General features: G+C 36.1%; 2 protein-coding genes across 2 annotated transcripts; one reads left to right on the forward strand and one right to left on the reverse strand.

The window, feature by feature from the left end:
- The first annotated feature begins 3,081 nt into the window (after positions 1–3,081).
- nelfcd (negative elongation factor complex member C/D) lies at positions 3,082–14,095 on the forward strand. Its single transcript, XM_052131076.1, has 15 exons — positions 3,082–3,215; positions 3,758–3,870; positions 3,996–4,105; positions 4,477–4,586; positions 8,523–8,630; positions 8,732–8,884; positions 9,141–9,271; positions 9,385–9,550; positions 10,015–10,149; positions 10,254–10,393; positions 10,930–11,044; positions 11,176–11,271; positions 12,573–12,713; positions 12,837–12,966; positions 13,495–14,095. Exons 1-15 carry the CDS (start codon positions 3,159–3,161, stop codon positions 13,527–13,529), a joined length of 1,740 nt encoding a protein of 579 aa, XP_051987036.1. The 5' UTR covers positions 3,082–3,158; the 3' UTR covers positions 13,530–14,095.
- A 188-nt stretch (positions 14,096–14,283) lies between these two features.
- LOC127647023 (cathepsin Z-like) lies at positions 14,284–21,817 on the reverse strand. The gene is made up of 6 exons (XM_052131077.1): positions 21,651–21,817; positions 19,222–19,385; positions 16,796–16,975; positions 15,305–15,455; positions 14,981–15,146; positions 14,284–14,894 (listed from the first exon to the last, which is right to left on the reverse strand). Exons 1-6 carry the CDS (start codon positions 21,767–21,769, stop codon positions 14,769–14,771), a joined length of 906 nt encoding a protein of 301 aa, XP_051987037.1. The 5' UTR covers positions 21,770–21,817; the 3' UTR covers positions 14,284–14,768.
- Between the last annotated feature and the right edge of the window lie 583 nt (positions 21,818–22,400).

A 22,400-nucleotide genomic window follows, 5' to 3' on the forward strand; every position in this document is an offset into this window, starting at 1 on the left:
TGAGTGAGATTTGAGTACCAAACGCCCCCTTGCCTGACTCTGTCTCTATAAGAAGTGTTTTCAGTGTATATGTTGCTTTTTTCCATGTCTCACACTTACTGTACATTTTGTACAAAAATTCAAATTACAGCAGTAAAAGAAGAGTGTAACACTGTCTGAGTCACACATGCACACACACACACTCTTTTCACAAGGCTAACTCTGTTTTTGGCCCAAATCAAACTATAAAGGATAATGTAGTTGCTCTTACCGTGATGGTGGTTCTTAAAGGTCTAATTTACAGTTGCATAATTTGTCATTTAAATAGTCGCATTCAACAGTATAGCATTTCCTACTATGACTTCAGGAACTCAGTTGGCTAGGCACATGGCTGATCACAATATATGAACAACATTGCATGTATTGCAGGAATATTAAGTATTGTTTTCCAGCATGGATGAACAAATATAGAGGCCATGTTACAATGGTGCACTCCACATATTCTACAATGAGTAATGTACAATCTTATGATGGATACATATTTACTCAAAAAACATTAGAAACTAATATGTATGTTCACTTTGAAAGTCCTTAGACTGGAAGAGTACAATGTTTAAAGCAAAAGTTAAAAGAATATCGCGGTTTCAGTACAAGTTAAACTCAATTGACAGCATTTGTGGCATAATGTTGATTACCACAAAAATAAAGTTTGACTCATCCCTCCTTTTCTTGAAAAAGCAAAAATCTGGGTTCCAGTGAGGCACTTACAATGGAAGTGAATGGGGTCAATTCGTAAACATTAAAATACAGTTTTAAAAGTATAGATGTAAACCATATGCATGTTAACATTACATTTAGTGTGATAAAATCACTTAACTTTTCTATGTAAAGATTTATATAATTTTACAACTTCATTGCTATGACATAGAATAAAACCCTAAACAACTTTACAGCTCAAATAATACATGCGTTTTTACAGGAGAAATCATGTAAGTGTTTTTTATAAAAATTAAGGTTCACATTTCTGCCTTTAAACACCCCTGAAATTTACCCCATTGACTTTTATTGTAAGTACCTCACTGTAACCTCGATTTTTGCTTTTTTTTTTTTTTTTTAAGAAAGTGAGGGACAAATCTATATAATTGTTTGTGGCAATCAACATTATGCCACAAATGCTGTTGATTGAGCTTAACTTGTATTAAACCCGCAATATTCCTTTAAAACCTTAAGTTACAATTGCAGGCATCAATTGGTTTATATCAATGCAGAAACAAGCATTTTGAGCAGTGTAGATCTATAGTTTTTATATGTTAATAGCTTCCTGATCCATAGGAAAAGAATCAGCTTAAGCCATTTGGTACATCTTGCCCAATTATGACATTTTGTGTTAAAATGTGTATTTATGCTCTTCACAACCAAAGCATAATAATATAATTTTGTATTAAAAGTAACAACGCAGTGCTTATCCCATCAAAAACTAAAGGTATTATCAGCTGATGACAGCATCATCAATTGTTCCTTCAAATAATCAAGCCACAGAGATCAGAGTGTTAATTACATTCTATTTTTTATAATTATAATTAGATTCTGCACATATCATAGTGCATGCCATCAGAGGTGTTTGCACCAAGCTAGTTAGAAGCTCATAGTATACTAGATATTCATCGGCACAGTCCAAAATTATTTAATGTTGCCTTTTTAAATGTTATATCTGTTTATGCTATGTCACAAAAAGGTTTGTAATTTAGAAGGGCCAAGTAGCATCCATCAGAGTATTTAGCAGAGACGGATCACTGCTGTTAAAATAAAATTGAGAAATTGGAACGGCCAACGGATGCAGAAAAAGAAGTCCCGCCTTACAGGTAAAAGAGCCAATCACGTTTTAGATAAATACATGACCTGTCAATCAACTGGAAGACGCATGCGCAGTAGCTGAACCAGCCTGGGAATATATATATATATATATATATATATATATATTTTTTTAGCGCGAACTGAGCTAAAGATGCTCAGTTTATGATAGCGATGTTGTCAGATTTAACTCTTGATTTGATTTATGTTCTTTAATCGCAATGCTGGCTAAATGTTTTGGAGATTTCTGTGTTTCCTTATAGTAGTAGATATGAGCTGCACTCTTATGCAGAAACAAGAAAATAGGTGCCCCGCCTGCGCGGCAGCCAAAGTTAATTTAGCAATTCGGTCCACTCGGCGGCTATTTTTGGAACGCTCTCGGGCAGGCTGTGCAGCTATATTTGTATGCGAACTAGCGCCACACAAGCGCAGCTCCTGTCTATTTGAATGGAGAAAGATCGAAATCTCCACAACGGTTGGTCAAGATTATGATCAAAGAACATATTTCACCTCAGCAGTAAAATCTAATAACACTGGTATCATAAATTGTACTGCTTTACCTCAAATTACGCCAAATTTCCCCGGCTTGCATAGCTAATGCGCATGCGCGTTTTCTAGTTGTTCGGCAATGTCTGTATTTAAAAGGTGATTGGCGAGGCTTTGCTACTTCCGTTTACCGTTAAACTTGCCAATTTCTCCTATTAGTTTCAATAGAAGTGGACCGTCTCCGCTAAACAATCTCTGCAGGGAACGTTCAAAAGATGGCCGCCGAGCACTTTCTGTGACGCTCTCAACTGTACATTAAACAGCAGCGTCACCTATTGGGCTGGATGTATTCCTCAATTTACTCGTATTCAGCGCCATCCGCTGGACATACATCCGTTATGAAAAGTGTGAATAACTGTACACGTAAATGAAATTACATATAGTTAAAGATACAATAGCGCCTGCTTTGAGAAATAACTTTAAATTATCTATCGGTATGACTAAATGTTGTCGTACCCCAGAAATTCACTCCCTCATTCAGTTATAAGCACTATATGTATATAAATAACACTTATTTCACGAATTGTGATCCAAAATAATGCTTTTTTATGTTTTAATTCGTTCTACTTACAATACATTTATGGAGACTTTGATAAGAATTTAGCAAATGCGTTTGTAGGACACTTCCTCTGGTTGCATGCCAATCACGTGTTGCGCGTTAATGTCGCCAGACAAGAAGGTGGCGCTCTTTTTCATTAGCACATGTGTGCGCCGTTTGGTTTTCTCGCATTTATTTGGTAAACATTCGAACGTACTGATAAGATAATTCATCTTTGCTCGCTATGGACGAAGAATACTACAACAATGCGGCAGAATGGGAGGGACAAGATGGCAATTTGGTAGTTTAGTTAACACATCCATTACAGATACCAACATAATGCATTTATAATCTGTTAAAACAAGTTTAAATCAGGCTAAACAGACTCTTCGAATTATGACAGATTTTCATTTAGTAGCGGCGGCATATTATCTTAGTGTATTTTTTATAGCATAAACCAGATATTTCTGTAAGACATTTTACGACATAATGCCCCTTACATAATAGTGTGGCATTACTATGGTATTTTGATGTATACCACTGTACTTAAATTCATGCATCATAGTATTTACAAGGTATTCCAAGAAAACGGTCTATTGTAATGCCGTGGTAGATGTCTAAAACATGTTAATAACATGGTGCATTTCAAATAAACCATGAAACTTTTGTACTTTTTTATAAACTTTATTCACTAATAGCATAGTGATTTTTGTTAGTGTCAGTGGCTTCAACTCGAATTGCACGACTAATTGTATTGCATTACTTTTTTGAGTACTTGAATTCTTGAGCTTCATGTTGCTGGATCTTGTATAAAATGATTCCCCTCTTTGTCTATCACTCCAGGAGGATGGATTTGGGGACGCTGAGACTGATGGCAAAGTTCAGGAGGCATGTCTGCAGAAATTTTCCAGTAGAGACTATATCATGGAGCCCACCGTATTTAACACGCTGAAAATGTAAGGATGATTAGGTTAACCTAAAGTGTCTGGTTGGTTTCAGAATCGTTGAAACAGATTTTGCTTTATACTTTGCCAAGCATTCAAGAGGTGAGCCCTTGTATTTTTTGTTCCTGTCACTGCAGGTATTTCCAGGCAGGTGGTTCACCTGAGCATGTTATCCAGCTGCTTTCAGAGAATTATTCTGCTGTTGCACAAACGGTGAATCTGCTGGCGGAGTGGCTCATACAGATGGGTAAGGCACAACTATGAGGTGTATGCCACTAGTGTGACAAAAATCAATTTCAAAGTGCTTTGGTGCCACAACTATATTACAATACATTATTGCTAAAGAATCCATTCAAATAACAGAAAAAAACTAGGACAAACAAGGTGCCAGTGGTTTTATAAACAAAACATAAATTAAATGTACTCATTTTAAACTGTTAGTATTAGTTTTAAATTTGTCACTATATTTGATTTTAAATAGATCCTTTATCAAGACATCAATGAATATTAAGAATATTGTATTATACAGGTATATGTAAAAGGCATAGAAAATATAGTAATAAAGTCAAATATATATATATAAATGGGATATCCTCTATGCTTTATTCTTTAATGTAGGAGTGGAACCCGCCCAGGTGCAGGAGCGTGTAGAGAATCATTTGAAGAGTCTCTTGATCAAACACTTTGACCCCCAAAAAGCAGATTCAATCTTCACCGTTGAGGGAGAGGTGAGTTATAAACATTCAGTGTTTCCTCACTCTAATCAGAACTGTTAACTTTAAATTTTAGGTAAGGTATGTTCTTCAGGGGCCGGTTGCAACAGCTATGCATAAGTTACATCTTAGACTAGTTGTGGCGTAAATGGGCACTAAGTCACAATTTACGAACTACTAAATAAAGAGCGTTGCACCATTAAACGCAGGTAGGACGTAACCCTACGTATAAACTAAATATTTATGGAAGCCTCCGACCAGGAGTAACGGATGGAATAAAAAATCAGACAAATATTTTATGACATCAATGAGCTCACGTTTTGTGTGACAGGCTTCAATCCTTTCGACATACAGTATGATGTTGACATTTACACTTGTTTACATTTACAAGAAAATAACAACAACTTTTAAGTGATTCATCAGCATGAAACTTATCTAAAGGTGCAGTTTTTAGGGTGCGTCGCCCGTTGTCAAGTGTTTACATATTAGAAATATATAAGATATTAAAATGAATAAATGTCTATTTTTCCAGCCAGTTGTATTGGTATTTATTTATCACCCCTTATTAATTTTAGATACAGATCCTATATATTATTTACACTGGGCAAATATACTATTTATCAAATGTACTTTTTTAATAAGTATCATATTTTAATGGGTATATAATTTATTACATCTGACAGTTATGTGAGCAAACAAGGTTTGAACATCAACTGTAACTAGATCAAACTGAAGTTCACGGCTGTTTAACACTGTGTAGAAATTTGAAAGCTGCTTATTGGATAAATACAGGTACACATCATATTATGCGACTACGCATCCCTTTATGGAGAGCTTACAACCTACTAGTTAAGTCTTGCCTTAAGAACAGGTGGTGCAACCAAATTAAGCAAGTTAGTTACTAAACCCTTAGTGTGAACTCTACGTCCTAACTTACGTGAGAACTTCCGCACAGCTGGTGCAACCCTATCCAGATATATAGTTTACCTTTAAGGATTACTACAGTTATTGTTTAGTATTTTTTTGTGCATTTGTTTTGTATTGTTTTCTTTTTTTCTTTTAAGGAATAGTGCATTTGTTTTGGTTATCATTGCATTTGTTTTGTTTTTCTTTTAAAGATTAGTACATTTGTTTTATTTTTATTTTTTTCCTTAGGGATTTGTACATTTTATTAATTATTTTCTTTATGGAGTAATGCATGTAGTGGCTTCCTTTTTCATTATAGCCACTTCCATTTGTGGTAAAGAAAATTTGACACTACTATAAGAAGATCAGACAAAATCACTTTGCATTTATTAGATTACAGAAAATAACAAGGAAATAACAGTAGAAATAGTTGTTAGTAGTGATGTGACGGTCGACACAAAAGCTTCGAAGCTTGTGTCGAAAAACCAACACATTTCACATTAACTACATTTCCATCCAATAATTAGTTGATGGAAACACAAATTATCGCTAAAATTTAATAAGTGCTGACATAATATTTTACCGTTTAACTCTAGCGCTTAAACTCTATGTCGATACTTCACAATATGGACTGGTCTTAAAGACATACCTGAACAGATCCGATGCTGCAAACACGTCTGCGTCATGACACTTCCAGGAGTGCCAATACAAATATCTTGTATCATGCACCTGTCATAAACATGTGCAGGGAGAACAAATGAATGGCCACTCTTTGTGATTAATTTAATCGCAGAAGCCATCCATTTATTTATTAAAGTTGCATTTTCACTCCATTCAAAATTATTGACGGCAGTCATGGAATTAGCCCACAATACAAAAAACATAACATTTCTGTGCAAAAAAGTTGTTTGAAATAAAAAATAAATACACAGTTCTAGGAGAAAATGATCAGTGTGCCTGTTTGGAACTCTAACTCCCTGTGTTAAATTAAATAAATTCCCAAACAAAAAAAAGCATTAAATACAAAAAATTACTAAACAAATAATAATATTGATAGGCCTATATAATTGGCTTTTTTTTTTTCTTTTCTTTTTCTCCCCAATTTGGAATGCCAAATTCCCAATGTGCTCTTTAAGTCCTCGTGGTGGCATAGTGACTCGCCTCAATCCAGGTGCACTGTTCTCTGTGACATCCATGCACAACTCACCACGTGCCCCACCGAGAGCGAGAACCACACATTATAACGACCTTGAGGATGTTACCCCATGTGACTCTACCTTCCCTAGCAACCAGGCCAATTTGGTTGCTTAGGAGACCTGGCTGGAGTCACTCAGCACACCCTGGATTCGAACTCGCAACTCCAGGGGTGGTAGTCTAGCCTTACCTTGTTCTGTAGATGGAAAAATGTCGGCTGAATGATATCCTCTGAATGTTCTACACTTTTCAAGACTATCAGAACTATTTGTCCAATGCTGAGTTCACTTTCAGAAAACAAGCTTTTAAAAATTTTGAATTTAATATTGAATATTTTAAATGTAACCCTCTTTACCTTGGATCGCATTTTCTGAGCTTCTTCAGAAAATGTAAATTGCATTATGATGCTAAAATTAATTTTAGATGACAATCAAGTTCAGTTGGTCGTTAAAAGTTGCTGGACAAATATGCGGGACATAATGCAGTTGTGATGGCAATGCTTTTGATTAGCTGATTAGTTCAAAATATCCTATTGAATATCAGGAATGTATCATATCCTGATATTACCCACGTCAATGTTCCTTTAATAGCTGTGCACACAGCATATACACATCGATAGATGGTCTTTATACTAAGTCCAAAAGTTTCCCAAACTACGTGGTGCAGGTTGCCATCTTGGACCGGGCAATGACGATTTGCTTTCGGGTCGGTACCGTTGGCAACCTGCGATAGGTGCAACATCAGGACCAATATAACAGTCCTATCAGAAGGTTAACTTCTACCTTTTGATTGTAATTCTATCTTCTGATTGCATTTATTTGGGAAATTAAAATGACAGTAAACTGGCTAATTTCAATGAATTGTCTTAATTAGGAACATCTGGGAGGTGAAAGGTACACAGTTAGCAATATACATACATTTCTGTATGGAAACAGCTTAAGGGCAGATTAGTGCAGTTTTTCCTTTAGAGATGGCTCAGTTTGTAGAGCGGATGGTCCACTAATCGCAGGGTTGGCAGGACTCAACATGCCAAAGTGTCCTTGGGTAAGACACTGAACCCCAAGTTGCTCCCAGTGGTAGGCTAGCACCTTGCATGGCAGCTCTGCCGTCATTGGTGTGTGAATGTGTGTGTGAATGGGTGAATGAGTCACAGTGTAAAGCACTTTGAATACTGCTAAGGTTAAAAAGGCGCTATATAAGTGCAGACCATTTAGCATTTTTTTTTTTCTTTAGGGATTAGTGCAGTTGTTTAATTTTTCCTTTAGGGATTAGCATATTTGTTTAGTTTAGTTTTTTATTTAGTGATTAGTGCAGTTGTTTAGTTTTTTATTTAGTGATTAATGCAGTTGTTTAGTTTTTTATTTGGGGATTATCATATTTGTTGTTTATTTTTACCTTTTAAAGATTAGCATATTTATTTAGTTTTTTCTTTAGGGATATGTACATTTTACTTGTTTCGTTTTGTCCTTTGGGGATTATAACATTTTGTTGTTTTTTTTCTTTTGGTATTCGTGTATTTGTTTGGTTTTTCCTTCAGGGTTAGTACATAAGTTTTCTTTTAAGGGTTAGTATATTTGTTTTTGTTTTCTTCTTTTGGTAGTAATTACAAACTTTTATACACTCTTATTCGTTATTTCCAAACACTGCACTTGTCAGAAATTGATGTTTACATTGACTCTGTATCTTTGTATGTGTGAACCACAAATACATTATTTGATGAGTTCCTTTCTCTGTTGTTAATATTTGTATGTACTGTATGGATTTGTAATATAATTATGTCTTTCAGTAATCAATTGTTTAAATTTAAAATGAGTTGATCATATAAATGTTAATAATATTCCTCCCTGCTAGACGCCAGCATGGTTGGAACAGATGATAGCACACACAACATGGAGAGATCTGTTCTACAAACTAGCTGAAGCTCATCCAGATTGTTTGATGCTCAACTTCACTGTTAAGGTAAAGGAGCACCCTAGTGAGGGCTAAAGATCATAAACGATGATCATATAGCTGAAGTGCCATTTAATAGTGGTAGTACATTTCTTGTTCGTTGTATGTAGTTGATTTCAGATGCAGGATATCAAGGAGAGATCACAAGTGTGTCCACAGCCTGCCAACAGTTGGAGGTTTTCTCCAGGGTCCTACGAACCTCCCTCGCCACACTCCTAGATGGAGGAGAACAGAATCTGGAGAAAAATCTGCCAGAATTTGCGGTGAGCATCACTGAAACATGATGGGATATTGGAATTAGCCAAAACAACAGCAAGATCAAAGTGCGCAGCAAAGACACACATATGTATATACACAGAAATGCATGAGATTCTGTCACATAGTTTATATCATAATGAAAAGCACCCATTAAATGTAACTTTTTGTTTTTTTAGCAGTCTTTCATTTTAAGAATTTGATTGAAACTAGTTGATTTCATTTGTGTGTTTTTTGTTATTTGATTGTGTTTATTTTGAGCAGAAGATGGTGTGCCATGGTGAGCACACGTACTTGTTTGCTCAGGCCATGATGTCTATCCTCGCTCAGGAGGAGCAGGGTGGCTCGGCCATGCGCCGCATTGGACAGGAAGTACAGAAATATGCCCACGAGAGGTACATCAAACAATGTGTATCATTGAAAAACTGCTTTTATGATGTAATTTATTAATTAGAGTAGATAATAATTAATACATAACCATGTCATTTTTTTGGATTGTTGTATTAAGGGGACACGATGCCAGTCAAATCACATTAGCACTGGGCACAGCTGCAGCATACCCACGTGCATGCCAGGCTCTTGGTGCCATGCTGTCTAAAGGGGCTCTAAACCCTGCAGACATCACAGTCCTTTTCAAGATGTTCAGCAGCATGGATCCACCTCCAGTAGAGCTGGTATATGTCTACTTCAAACCTCATCTAACCCATTTAAAGACTTCTTTCAAGGGTTGTCAAAGATGACAAAGAACTTGCTAGTTGGTATCAGAATGTGTTTTTCCACTTTTATAAATGCAATTATTAGGATTGTGTTTCCTGAAGGGTCCAGCAAGGAACTCCTTATAATTTCTCATTTTACTCCATAGATTGGACAAGTGCTTTCATACTTACTGATTTTAGTTAAACCTTCACAATGTACAGGACTGCAAACACAAGCCTCTGTAGAATACCATTGTATCTGTCATTAGGAAACTTTTGTCTCTCACAAGTTTATTTAGATTATATCCACAATGTCATAAATACACACAAATCTACTATATGTCTTGCATTATAGCTACTTAATTTTCCCACATTTAACAAAAACACAAAGGGAAGTATGGTACACAACTGATGTAAACCAAACTCCTCTTCTCTATATGTAGATTAGAGTTCCTGCCTTCTTGGACCTGTTCATGCTGTCACTTTTTAAACCAGGAGCTAAAATTAACCAGGATCATAAACACAAATATATCCACATCTTAGCTTATGCAGCTAGTGTTGTGGAAACATGGAAAAAGGTATGAATTTAGCTTGTATATTTAAATACATGTATTTTGTCAGTATATCGGTCCATTAAAGATAATATTTGTGGTGGATTACATTAACTATCTCTTATTTCTAGAACAAGCGTGTGAATATAAATAAAGATGAGCTGAAGTCCACCTCTAAGGCCATTGAGACGGTTCATAATCTCTGCTGCAATGAAAATAAAGGCGCTACAGAGCTAGTAGCAGAACTCGGCACATTATACCAGTGCATCAGGTAAGAACATACACATCGATTCTATTCTTATATACAGTACAGTATTTAATGCTTTAGCATGTAAATGCTAAAAGCATGCTGTTGGACTTTTTTCATGATTTTGCTGTCTGAGACAAAACAATCTGAGATCATAAAAGACAAAATTGTCTCTCTCGGTTTGCTTAGTTTGGCATGCTTGTAGACAGACGTTTAATTGCCTTTGCAATTGTGGTGGCTCAGCGGTTAAGGCTCTGGGTTACTGACCAGAAGGTCAGGGGTTCAAGCCCCAACACCACCAAGACACCACTGTTGGGCCCTTGAGCAAGGCCCTTGAACCAATCTGGTCCAGGGGCACCGTATCATGGCTGACCCTGCACTCTGACCCCAGCTTAGCTGGGATATGTGAAAAATAAATAATTTCACCATGTATATGCAGTGAAACAGTGAGTATGTATAATGTGTGACAATTGAGCAATTTATTTTATTGTTCTGTTTTTTGTTAATTATAAATTTTTTCTTGGTACTAAATATATATTTGATATAACTGTGTGTGTCAGGTTTCCAGTGGTAGCGATGGGCGTGTTGAAGTGGGTTGACTGGACGGTATCTGAGCCTCGTTACTTCCAGCTACAGACGGATCACACTCCTGTTCATTTAGCTCTACTGGATGAGGTAACCCTAACCTCTGTATCACACCATTCTTAATTTTAAACAATTGCTAAAATTTGTTTTATGTGCCATTGACAGTGTGATACCGATCAGCCATATTTAAAGTGTGAATGTGTGTGTGTTTGTGTTCTCAGATCAGCACATGCCATCAGCTTCTTCATCCTCAGGTTTTGCAGTTGCTCGTAAAACTATTTGAGACAGAACACTCACAGCTTGATGTCATGGAGCAGGTTTGTTAAAGACAGCAACAATACCCTACAAAAATTACACATTAGTACACGTGGTGGCCTGGTAGCTCAGAGAGTATTGACGCTGTCTACCACTCCTGGAGTTGCGAGTTCGAATCCAGGGCGTGCTGATTGACTCCTGCCAGGTCTCCTAAGCAACTAAATTGGTTGATAGCGAGGTCGGAGTCACATGGGGTAACCTCCTCATGGTCACTATAATGTGGTTCTTGCTCTTGGTGGGGCGTGTGATGTGTTGTGCATGGATGCCGCAGAGAATAGCATGAAGCCTCCACAAGCGCTATGTCTCTGCGGTAACGCGCTCAACAAGCCACGTAACAAGATTGTGTTGTGTGGATTGACGGTCTCAGTTGTGGAGGCAACTGAGTTTTGTCGTCCTCCACCCGGATTCACTACACCAACACAAGGACTTAGTGTGTATTGGGAATTGGGCATTCCAAATTGGGGAGAAAAGGGGAGATGGTCATGGAAATGTGGAAATATCAGGGAGGACCGGAAAAGTCATGGAAATCAATAAAATCTTTCTCTGCACTCTGAATATTGTTTTATTGCATTATTCCTCTAATAAGTTGCTATGGATTAAAGCATCTGCCAAATGAATAAATGTATATGTAATATGCCTCAACAACAGGGAAAGAAATACAAAAGTTTCCCATTGAGAGCTTGTGAGCTTTTGGCTGATAAGTTTGTATTTATTCCCCTATTGTAAAATAATTAAACAAACTTGTCTAGAGACATTTTCAGAGTGCAAACCTCCTTTTAGTTTTGTGAAAGTGTTTTGGTCTTAACACCTTAACTTGCTGGGAGAATGCAGTGACTACTTTTGCTTAATTAATAAAATCTTAAAAAGACATGGACAGGGCGGGAATTGTTTTGGTTTTCTGAAATAGTTTTGCGTTCCCTCACAATAAATTTACCATGGTTTTACTATAGTAACCATATTTTAACCTTGATATTTATAGTAAAATCATATTAATAATAATACAAATCATAATTTTGTGGTTATGGTTTTACTACAAATATCATGGTAACCACAAGAATTACCATGGTAATATAAATATAAAATTTTCTAGCTAGAAATTGCTCTTTGTAAGTGCAATCTTTTTCTTTCTTTTTTTTCAAATCCTCATCCTGTAATCACAAAGAACTAGACAAGTCATGAAAATCCATGAAGCAAAATATGTGGGAACCCTGTTAATAACAGTTAATAGTTATTTCCTCCCCCGGTGCTCATATTCATGACTCCAAAGCCTGACTTTTTCTTTTCTCCCATTTTTTTATTTTAGCTGGAGCTCAAGAAGACCTTACTGGACCGTATGGTTCATCTGCTGAGTCGAGGTTATGTGCTTCCAGTGGTCAGCTACATCCGTAAATGTCTTGAGAAACTCAACACCGACATATCACTCATCAGATACTTTGTTACAGAGGTGAGGCACAGTTTATAAAACTTGCTTATGAAAATCTCATGATAAACATCATTATCTAGTGCTTTATAAGCAGTTCATGGTTGGTTTTCTGATGTTTTCCTCTCCCCATTTCCTCTTGGACAGGTTCTAGATGTGATAACTCCTCCATACACCTCCGATTTTGTCCAGCTCTTTTTGCCCATCCTAGAAAATGACAGCATAGCGGGAACAATCCGCACTGAGGGAGAACACGACCCTGTGGCTGAATTTATTGGTGAGATGTCCACAACCATTTATGAAATGGACAAATCTCTCTAGTAAGAGGGAGAAATGCTTAAGATAAGATTTGATTGGCACATAATGTGATACAGTATCTGTGTTTTCTATAAACATTATTATTATTATTAATGGAAATAACGGTAAATTAAATGCATTTGTCTCAGATACAGATATGTATACAGATATGTATACAGCTGCAAATAAAAATTATGAGTAAAAGTCGAAAGTATATTTAAATAGTTGAAAATTGTAGGTGAAGTGGTTTTTAGTGGCACTTGGTTTGAAACAATGTCTAGTGTGAAAAGGACTATTTAAAAAATATTATAAAATGTTTTAATTGGAGTCCTCCACATGCTTTTGGAATTAACATCACTGATTAATTGATTGTTCATTTTAATGTCAATTTACTATGGAAATTGACGTTCTTAAATTTCAATTTTCTCAGTCACATCTGTGGCATACAAAGCACTACATATTTCCTGTAGTTCTTGCATCTTGATTTCTCCAATTTTCTGTTTTTTAGCACACTGCAAGTCCAACTTCATCATGATGAACTGAGACCATCTTATCAACTTGCACCTTTGAATTTGAAACGCTCTTTCACCAGATGGATGACCAATATGAGTCTGGCCAATATTAAGGGTCATCAATTTCTGTGTACATAGGTTTTTGTACTGACCTTATGAAAAAAACAAAAAAACTTGACCAATAAGAACGCAGAAAAAAAATTTTTTTAGGTCACATTTCTCAAATTTAGCTTTGAAAATTATTTGGGATGTCGGTTTTTCTTTTTGTGTACTGAAACTGGACTTTCTTTTATTAAACATGATCGTACTAAGCCCATAGTGTAATCATTTCAAAAGCAGACAAGCCCTTGAAAGTCCCTTTCTGTAAAGCTGCTTTGAAACGTTGTGTGTTGTGAAAAGCGCTATACAAATAAAAATACTTTAACTTCCTTTTCTACATCCGCCATATTGAGCGTTCCATTCATTTTAATAGCAGTGCTCCGTCTCAGGCTTCACAAAATTAAAGCTGTGGTGCTATGGCAATGCAAAAATGCATAATGTAACTAGCAGTGAATACAAACAGTTTCGATTTTTAGTGGTAATAAACTTATAACAAAATTATGTCCAACCAATAGAGCTGTTCAGCCGTGACTTCAATTTGTAGGCGAACACAGAAGGCTAATTCGCCTATTCCTATTTCACAGGTAAAAAACAAAAAAAAAAGTAACTTATGATATATTATATTATTAGCTAAACACAAAACATTAAAAGATGACGAACAACTTTTAAAACATTTATTTAAGAGTGTGACTGAAAACAGCGCAAGACAGACATAATATATCTGGTCATGACTTTAGTTTGGCATATGGTAACATGGTTTGACAGATGCATTAAAGAAAAACCTCCCTCCGCAAATGCCATAAACTTCAAAATACACAAGAACCATAGGACCAATTAACAAGGGCCTATATTTAGTCCCATTTTACAAAAGTTCTAGTATAAAAGAAAGGTAGGTGCTACTTTTCCCTTTTGGTTCATTAAGTCGTGTTGAAAATTTAAAAAAAAAATAAAAAAGAACATTGGTTGAAGGCACACACATGCAGAATTTAAAGTAAAACAATTGTACAATTTCTGATACGATATTCCTGAGATTGCCATTAAAAATATATAAATCCAACACATACCTCTGCAACTGATATTGCACAGAGTGTGCAACTGCACAAGTGCTATTTAAAAAAATTATGACTAATCTAAAATAGTGTATTCTCAGTGCTGAACACTTCACAGTAGTCTACAGGTAGTTCTTGGGTAGGATTGGGTCTCCATACATGCAGTCCTCTTCGATGGCGAGATTGTACTGGCTGCCACTGCCACCCTTGTATGCACTGGTGACAATTCTGAGCCAACCTTTCTCTCCCTACACACAAAAGGCCAGATGATACATTAAACATCTTAATTTGTGTATGTATGGCCTCACTAAATCAACTTTCAGGTCTAACTTACCCATGGTTCTCCCCAAGAGTTACGAACAACCCAGTACTCCACTCCTGTCTCGTCAACACCCCAGCCAGCCACTGATACAATGTGGTTTATATAGGGGTTCTGATAATACTCTGAATACAAGCCACCAGTGTATGCATCCAGCTTTTCTGTTGCCATGATCCCACAACTACAAAAACAAACAAATATTAAGTCTACAGATCTAAATTTTAGTTAAATTGTTAGTTAAAATATGACCTCTAAGCTCCGTTCCAAATACAAGGGAGCTGCTGTCGAAGGCAGCATCAGAACATCATATTTAAAATCTGATCACAGCAGTCTATTTACCTGATTGGTCCTCCAGTGTAGATCTCAGCTTTCATCTTGTCCAGGCCGCTGACTGAGCCATAGTCTCCAACTTTCCAGAGAGTGTAGTTCTTCACAATATTACACACACCAAATGTTGTGCAGGTTCCACACTGATTAAAAGGATCACAGGCTGAAAAACAGAAACACAAATCACTTGAGTGCAATAAATTATAATGCAAAAAGACTTGCCAAGAAAATGTCCTGGTCATACAGTGCATCCGGAAAGTATTCACAGCGCTTCACTTATTCCACATTTTGTTATGTTACAGCCTTATTCCAAAATGTATTAAATTATTTTCCTCAAAATTCAACAAACAATAACCCTATAATGACAACTTGAAAGAAGTTTGTTTGAAATCTTTGCAAATTTATTAAAAATAAAAACGAAAATAAATATCACATGTACGTAAGTATTCACAGCTCTGCACACTTTGTTGGTTTTAACACTATTAATGTCATAAACCGGTGAGATTTTATACACTCTGTTCCATAACTGTTCTAGGAAGACAATTAGTCAAAGAATTCAAAATCCTTGGGCTCTGGAGACATTAAAAGATACTTACGTGCTCAAACTGACATCCCCCCCGGAGGCCCCGAGCACGGGAGTTTGGTCGAAGAAGTGCGGGAATTGCGGCGAGAAATGTTGAACATGTCTTGGAGGATCTTGCTGTAATATATTGATCGATCCATGCCATGGAGATGAATTTCATTGCGGTGGTTACAAGAGTGGGGATGTTGAGAAACGGATAGATTATCTGGAGTCATCAGAAAGGGAATTATCTGCTAATCCGCTAGCGACCAAGGTGGATTTGGAGCATGTCTGGAGAAGTTGGAGGACATGGAGAACCGTAGCCTTCGCAATAACATCTGTATTGTTGGAATTCCTGAGGACGAAGAGGGTCAAGATATGGTGAAATTCCTGGACGGGCTCTTTCCGAATCTGCTTGACATAACAGCACATAAGCTGGAAACCAAGCGAGCTCCCAGGGTTCCGGCTCGGCAATCCTCTGAGGGAGACAGGCCCCGATCAATTCTGGCCAAATTTCTGAGATCATCCGATAAAGATCTCCATAAAGCGAGGAATAAAGAAAGGCTTTCTTGGAAGACCCACAGCATTTTCTTGTTCCCAGACTTTGCGAATTCGACAAGATAGAAACCATGTACCATGATATTTTAAATTCAAATAAATAATAATAAAATAGAAATGCAAAAAGAAAGGCAGTACCAAGGGAGTATTATTACGATCTATAAATAACAATTTAATTAACATGTAATTGTTTTCACGTTGCGGATATGAGAATATTAGCTTTTTTCCATGTAAAATATGACCAGGATATTTTCTTGACAGGTTTTCCATTATTGCTTATTTTTAGAGGAGCGTTTTGCCAATGTAAGCACCCCTCATATTTTCAGAAAATGTTGTTTAATTACAAGACATCCTAACCAGGTAGCTTTAAGGGGCTTTCTTACCTTGATTTTTGGCCTGATAGTTGTTACAGGTTTCATCGGGGATGCCGTGATTGTATGCATATGCCCACACACCAGAATGATCTCCACCATTGCAGGAACCTGCCCCACCACAGTCAATGACGTTCTGGACAGACAGATATGCAGATGGCCATGCTGCTTTCCGCTTGATGTTGATACGATCTGAAATACACAAGGAAAAATAATCAAGACAAATTACAGGTACAATCACAATACAAAACGTCATAACTGCTGGTTTAGTCAGATGAGTGTCATGTGGTCCCATCACAACAACTTGAAATGGCATAAATATTGCAATATATCATGATAGATTAAATGATAGATCATGATTAAACAACCATATGATATTCTCAACACAATAACACTAATTTAAATGAATAGTTCACCAAAAATGTCATCATTTTCTCTCTCTCTCTTGTAATTCCAGTCACATATGCTGTTATTTTTTCAATGGAACACAAAGGGAGTTTTTGAAGAATTTTTACAAAATTCTTAGTGATCGTCTGTCAAGCTCCAAAATGGACCAAAAAGACCCACCATAATAATAATAATAATAACCTTTATTTTCTATAGCGCCTTTAAATGTACATCTCAAAGCGCTGTACAAAAACAATTAAAATAGCAAAGATACAACACACAAAATAGACATAATCCACAGTATCGTAAAAGTTGTCTTCTGAAGCCATTCAAGAACTTTGTGTGAGGAACAGACTGAAATTGAGGCCGTTATTCACTAAAAACCTTCTGTCTTCATTGTAATTTTAATGGCATGTTGGCACCAATTACTTTTTTGACTGTTTTACAAAAAAGAATATATATATATATATATATATATCTCACAGATTTTAAAAGTGCTGTAATGTGACGCTATATATATATACTTGTCAAAATTGATTTCCATTTTAGGAAAGAAAGCAAAACATTATGTAACAATATCAAGCTTTATTAACATTTTCCAAACAAAGCCTTCCACAATATAAAGACAATGCACTAAAATATCACCAAGTCAAATAACATCAAACGTTTCCCAAAGTCTAAATGGGAGGTTGGCTAATTGAAAAAACTAGTCCCAAAATAGGTTGCATATTCATTGCAATGGGCATTAAATCCCTTAAATTCTTCATCCTCCACAACATTAATCTGCCAGTAGACTGTGGCTATCCACTTTGTTATAGCAATCGTGAAGCTGCGTTCATGATTCGCATCAGGGTGGCAACACCAGCATCACTTTGAACTCACCATGAAAAGCGCTTGCAAACAAAAAGTCTCAATTCTGCGTTTTGATGATAGTTAAGATTTGGTGTGCTTCTGTGGTAATTAAAATGCTCCTTACATAGGCTGAAAAATACTTCATATCTATCACAAGTCCAATCTGGGCTTGTTTTTTTACATCAAATAGTGCTAAGAGCTCCTTTCTCAATAATTTTATCACTGGTAGGGAAGTGCTGGCAGAGATTCTTTTATTTACTGAGATAACAACCTCCGTGCTTCTATCATAGGAGAGCATAACGGTCAACTAACGTGTTATGACAGTACCACCCATTGAATGTCTATGGGACCTCTGCATTATGTTATTTTATGCTAAGCTTGTAGGCTCTCTTGGTAGAAGGGCTTTGGCGCTGTCATGTGTGCATCAGTGTAATATTCCGGATAGACACGTTACAAAGGTTTTGCCTTTCACACCAGTGTTTATGCCGTATTAACGGTTAATGCATTATGCGTTAATTCTGACAGCTGTATCTATATATACACCGATCAGCCACAACCAACCCATCTGGAACTGACAATCTTACATATTATTGAACATAAGCCAACCATTGGCCTACAGTTCACTGCAAACCATTTTGCAATTTAATTTGTCAATCAGTCTGAGATTTATTATGAGGGCTTGTCTAAAAAAACCTGTCAATATAAACTCGTGTTAGATGGACGGTTTTGGAGCATCTCACTTTGGTTAGCACGCATCATAAACATACAATATTTAGGACGCTGTGTCAAATTAAACATAGTTTAATACTTAGAAAACACTTCTTGGGATCCCCAAGTTCGGATTTGTGCTCCATCAAACTGTGTTTTGAATGCAAGAATGTGTCCTTGTGTTGTGCTGTCTGCTGAAGAGTTGGTTTGTTCCCTGTAAAAGTTTCGCTTACTGCCCCCTGGAGAAAACAGGTGGTACTTCACGCTTGCTCAGGAATATTCCTTATTACGATCCAGGAACATGATTAAATTGCGTAATTTTTAAAAAATGTGTACTGATTAATGATTGTGTAAATTTTTTATGTGTTATTCTATATATAATTAATCACACTGCATAAACGCGTTAAATCGACAGTCCTAATGAATATATAAACATAAGGATGATTAAAATATTTATTGTTGGGTGAACTATTGCATTAAGTTTTCCTTACCTGCAAACGCACTCGTGCTTCCATGAGCCCAGCAAGACCCACAGTACTGAGGTATGTGCTGGTTGCGTGTGGTGCTGACGTAGTTGACGCCTTTGATGTTTCTCCAATCCCATTCTTTGGGCAGATCCTTTAAATTCATGTATTCATAAAGACGTGGTCCAGTTCTGAAGAATTCAAAATGAATCAGTTGTTAAGCATACAGGATCAACCGCAAGAGATATCAGAAAATGTTTAAAGCAGGCTCAAACAGAGGGCCACTACGGTTTTTAGGTTTAAATTTTAGTCCAGTGCCGAGATCCGTGATCACCCTTTGGCAGAAAAATATCAGGCTCTCCAGTCAATGTACTCTTCAATTATGCCAAAAATACTTAAAATGCATTCACCGCGATTAGCAAGGGGGTACGTGGGAAAATCCAGCCAAAAACACAAATGCACTCACAGGCCATCTGTTTATCAGTTAGCAATCAAAAAGGGGAACTGAGCATGACATATTATGATTATAAATAAAAGAGATGTCAAATGGTCTCATGATGTGATAACAATCTTTTCACCACTCTGGTATGTATACTCTTAAGGTCACACACCGAACTGCCAAGATCTGAGACGCATGCAGTACACTAGGCGACAATGGGGCCAGTTTATGCAAAGAAATATAGACAGGCTTGTAGTAATCTACCCTAGAACCGCGTTCGACTGTAAGCTGCCTAATATAACAAAATTAGCATATTAAACCATGTGCATTATGATAAACCATAGAGTTGTCCACAATGTGGTCACAAATAATTATATTTTTTCCTTTAATTCAAGTATGTGTAAATGTCGTTTGGGAGTCTGATCAAATAACCATACTGCTTTTTCTATTCCTGTAGTGTATATAGTATATATATGGAACAGTATGATGATTTTCTATAAAATATTTTTATACAATATGCTGTTGCATACACATACTATATACAAATAGAAAACGTAGTATGGTAGTACTAGTATATACTATTCCGAACATTACCAATGTGAGAAGAGTAAAATATTATTGCAATATGTGCGTATAGAATATTTGATAGAAAATACACATACTATATAGACCTAGTACCTAATTCGTAAAAGTACTAGTATGCAATTCCTAACATTGCCCATGTGAAAATAATATATTATATTGATATTATATAAAGAATATTTTATAGACCATTTTGTGAGAAGAATATAATATCATAATAATTTATATATTATATTATATTAAGAATATATCAAAACAAAGGTTAAACCCCTTCAAATTTATTGGACTCGCCGGCGGGAGCATAGGGTGAAAGCGTTAAAGTCTCCGTATACATAAGTCAGGCATATGAGGTATAATTTGAAAGCTTAGAATTTCTGTGAGCTTGCTTGGCTGAATAATTTAATGTTATATCTTAGATGTCCAGAAAAAAATATGCCGTTCAGCAGGAAAATCCTGCTAAAACAAACGATCAGAAAAATATGTTTTAGAATATTGACTATTAAAATTTTATATATCATCACAGTGGGGAGGATCTCAGCTTTCAAATGACACTTAGATTGAGCTTCTAGTCCACTCAGAGGCTAAAATATTCAATTAAACAACAAGAGTGGTGCTTGAACTGAAAATTGTTCTGAATGTCTATGGACGAGCACATCTGTGAGTGGTAAAATGCATTAGAGCACCACCTACATTTAAGATCTGTATATTGTGATGGAATGTGATAGAGAAAAAATAAATACAACATTTCTAGTGCTTGCTGCCATCTAGTGGAATGAAATAAGACTTTTCAAAGTGAGGTAGAGTGAACAGAACCAGAATTACATGTTTCCAAATTTTTTCCCAACTTTATCATAAGATTATAAATGCATACAATATAATTTATGAATAATTTGAGTATATATATATATATATATATATATATATATATATATATATATATATATATATATATATATATATAAATAAATTAGTCCACATTGTGAATGGTAAGCTTTCAAATTTGAGTGTGAAACATTGTGGGCGGTAGCCAAAAAATGCATAGAGTTTAGTACAAAAGTTGACGTCAGGGGACAGCAGGAAATACAGCAGATATCAAAACAGTTACAACAGGAAGTACAGGACATATTATTTGCTTATTTCAAAGCATTAAACATGTCACATTTTTACAAGTCAAGAACTTGCAAATTCCCATTATTTATTCGAGTTCATCATTAAATCAGATTTCAAGAGAGAACGAAGTTAGTCCTAGTGAGCTGCCTATGTAGATCGCATTTTTAGCCATTACTGACTCAACGGTGTCGCCTAATCCCCTGACATCGAACGTCTTTGTAGGCAGCTCACTGGGATTTCAGCACAATCCTAGTTTCATGCGCTACTCTGGTAGTGTCACGTGCGAGTCGTCAATATGTAAAGTTAAAAAAAGATAGAGTCGTACCTCACTACCTGTAGATTTCTCTTCGGGTGGGGTCTGTAGCAGGTGTCATTCTCATTAAAATAGCGTCCGGCGAAAACACCCGACACTGTAAACAGATAATACAGAAACAGTCGAGCCATGTTGAATCTCAGGCGGTCATATGATCAACACATGAGTCCGCGCTGTCTTTATATTCTTCAGGAGGCGTGGAAAAAAAATCGAAACTAACTCCCTTACTCAGCATATTCTAATGTAAAAACTCCCTTTATATTTTATGTTAATAAGTAGACGATTCCTCACCTTTAAAGATGAAATTTCTTCGCCACCAAACGGAATTGCAAAAAATACATTTTGTTTTCAAAACAGCTTTCTGAATATCCCCTGAATACAATTTCTGTTGGCCAAAACAGTTTGATAGGCCAAGTCTGTAGCCATTTTTGCTGTTTTATGAACTATTGTTTTGGGTTTCATAATTGTTTTATTATTTAGGTTTTTTAATAAAATACATTTTAAAGATTGATTCTTATTATGGAAGACTGCAACTGTTTCTCTAAAAAGATACATTTAAGATAATATGGCAATTTTAATAATAACAAACTCCACAGGATTTGTCCCCCTCCTGTGCTTAATGCTTTTTTAAGAAATCACAATAGTGGTTAACAAAGGACACAGTGATTTTCAGGAAATATTTAAAAAGATGAATGTATGAAGACTATTGTGTGAGAAAAATAGTAAGGCTGAAATTATAAAGTCAACACGTTGTTTGCTAAA

The sequence above is a fragment of the Xyrauchen texanus genome, chromosome 7 (genome assembly GCF_025860055.1).
Source record: "Xyrauchen texanus isolate HMW12.3.18 chromosome 7, RBS_HiC_50CHRs, whole genome shotgun sequence".
NCBI lineage: Eukaryota > Metazoa > Chordata > Actinopteri > Cypriniformes > Catostomidae > Xyrauchen > Xyrauchen texanus.

Excerpts from the sequence above, each read along its gene's own strand:
- LOC127647023 (XM_052131077.1), bottom strand. The coding sequence starts at position 21,769 with ATGGCTCGACTGTTTCTGTATTATCTGTTTACAGTGTCGGGTGTTTTC. Across the intron at positions 16,976-19,221 it reads AAGCACGAGTGCGTTTGCAG|ATCGTATCAACATCAAGCGG; the intron begins GTAAGGAAAACT and ends TGTGTATTTCAG. Across the intron at positions 14,895-14,980 it reads ACTCTTGGGGAGAACCATGG|GGAGAGAAAGGTTGGCTCAG; the intron begins GTAAGTTAGACC and ends TTTTGTGTGTAG.
- nelfcd (XM_052131076.1), top strand. The coding sequence starts at position 3,159 with ATGGACGAAGAATACTACAACAATGCGGCAGAATGGGAGGGACAAGAT. Across the intron at positions 10,150-10,253 it reads TTGTGGAAACATGGAAAAAG|AACAAGCGTGTGAATATAAA; the intron begins GTATGAATTTAG and ends TCTTATTTCTAG. Across the intron at positions 11,045-11,175 it reads ATTTAGCTCTACTGGATGAG|ATCAGCACATGCCATCAGCT; the intron begins GTAACCCTAACC and ends TTGTGTTCTCAG.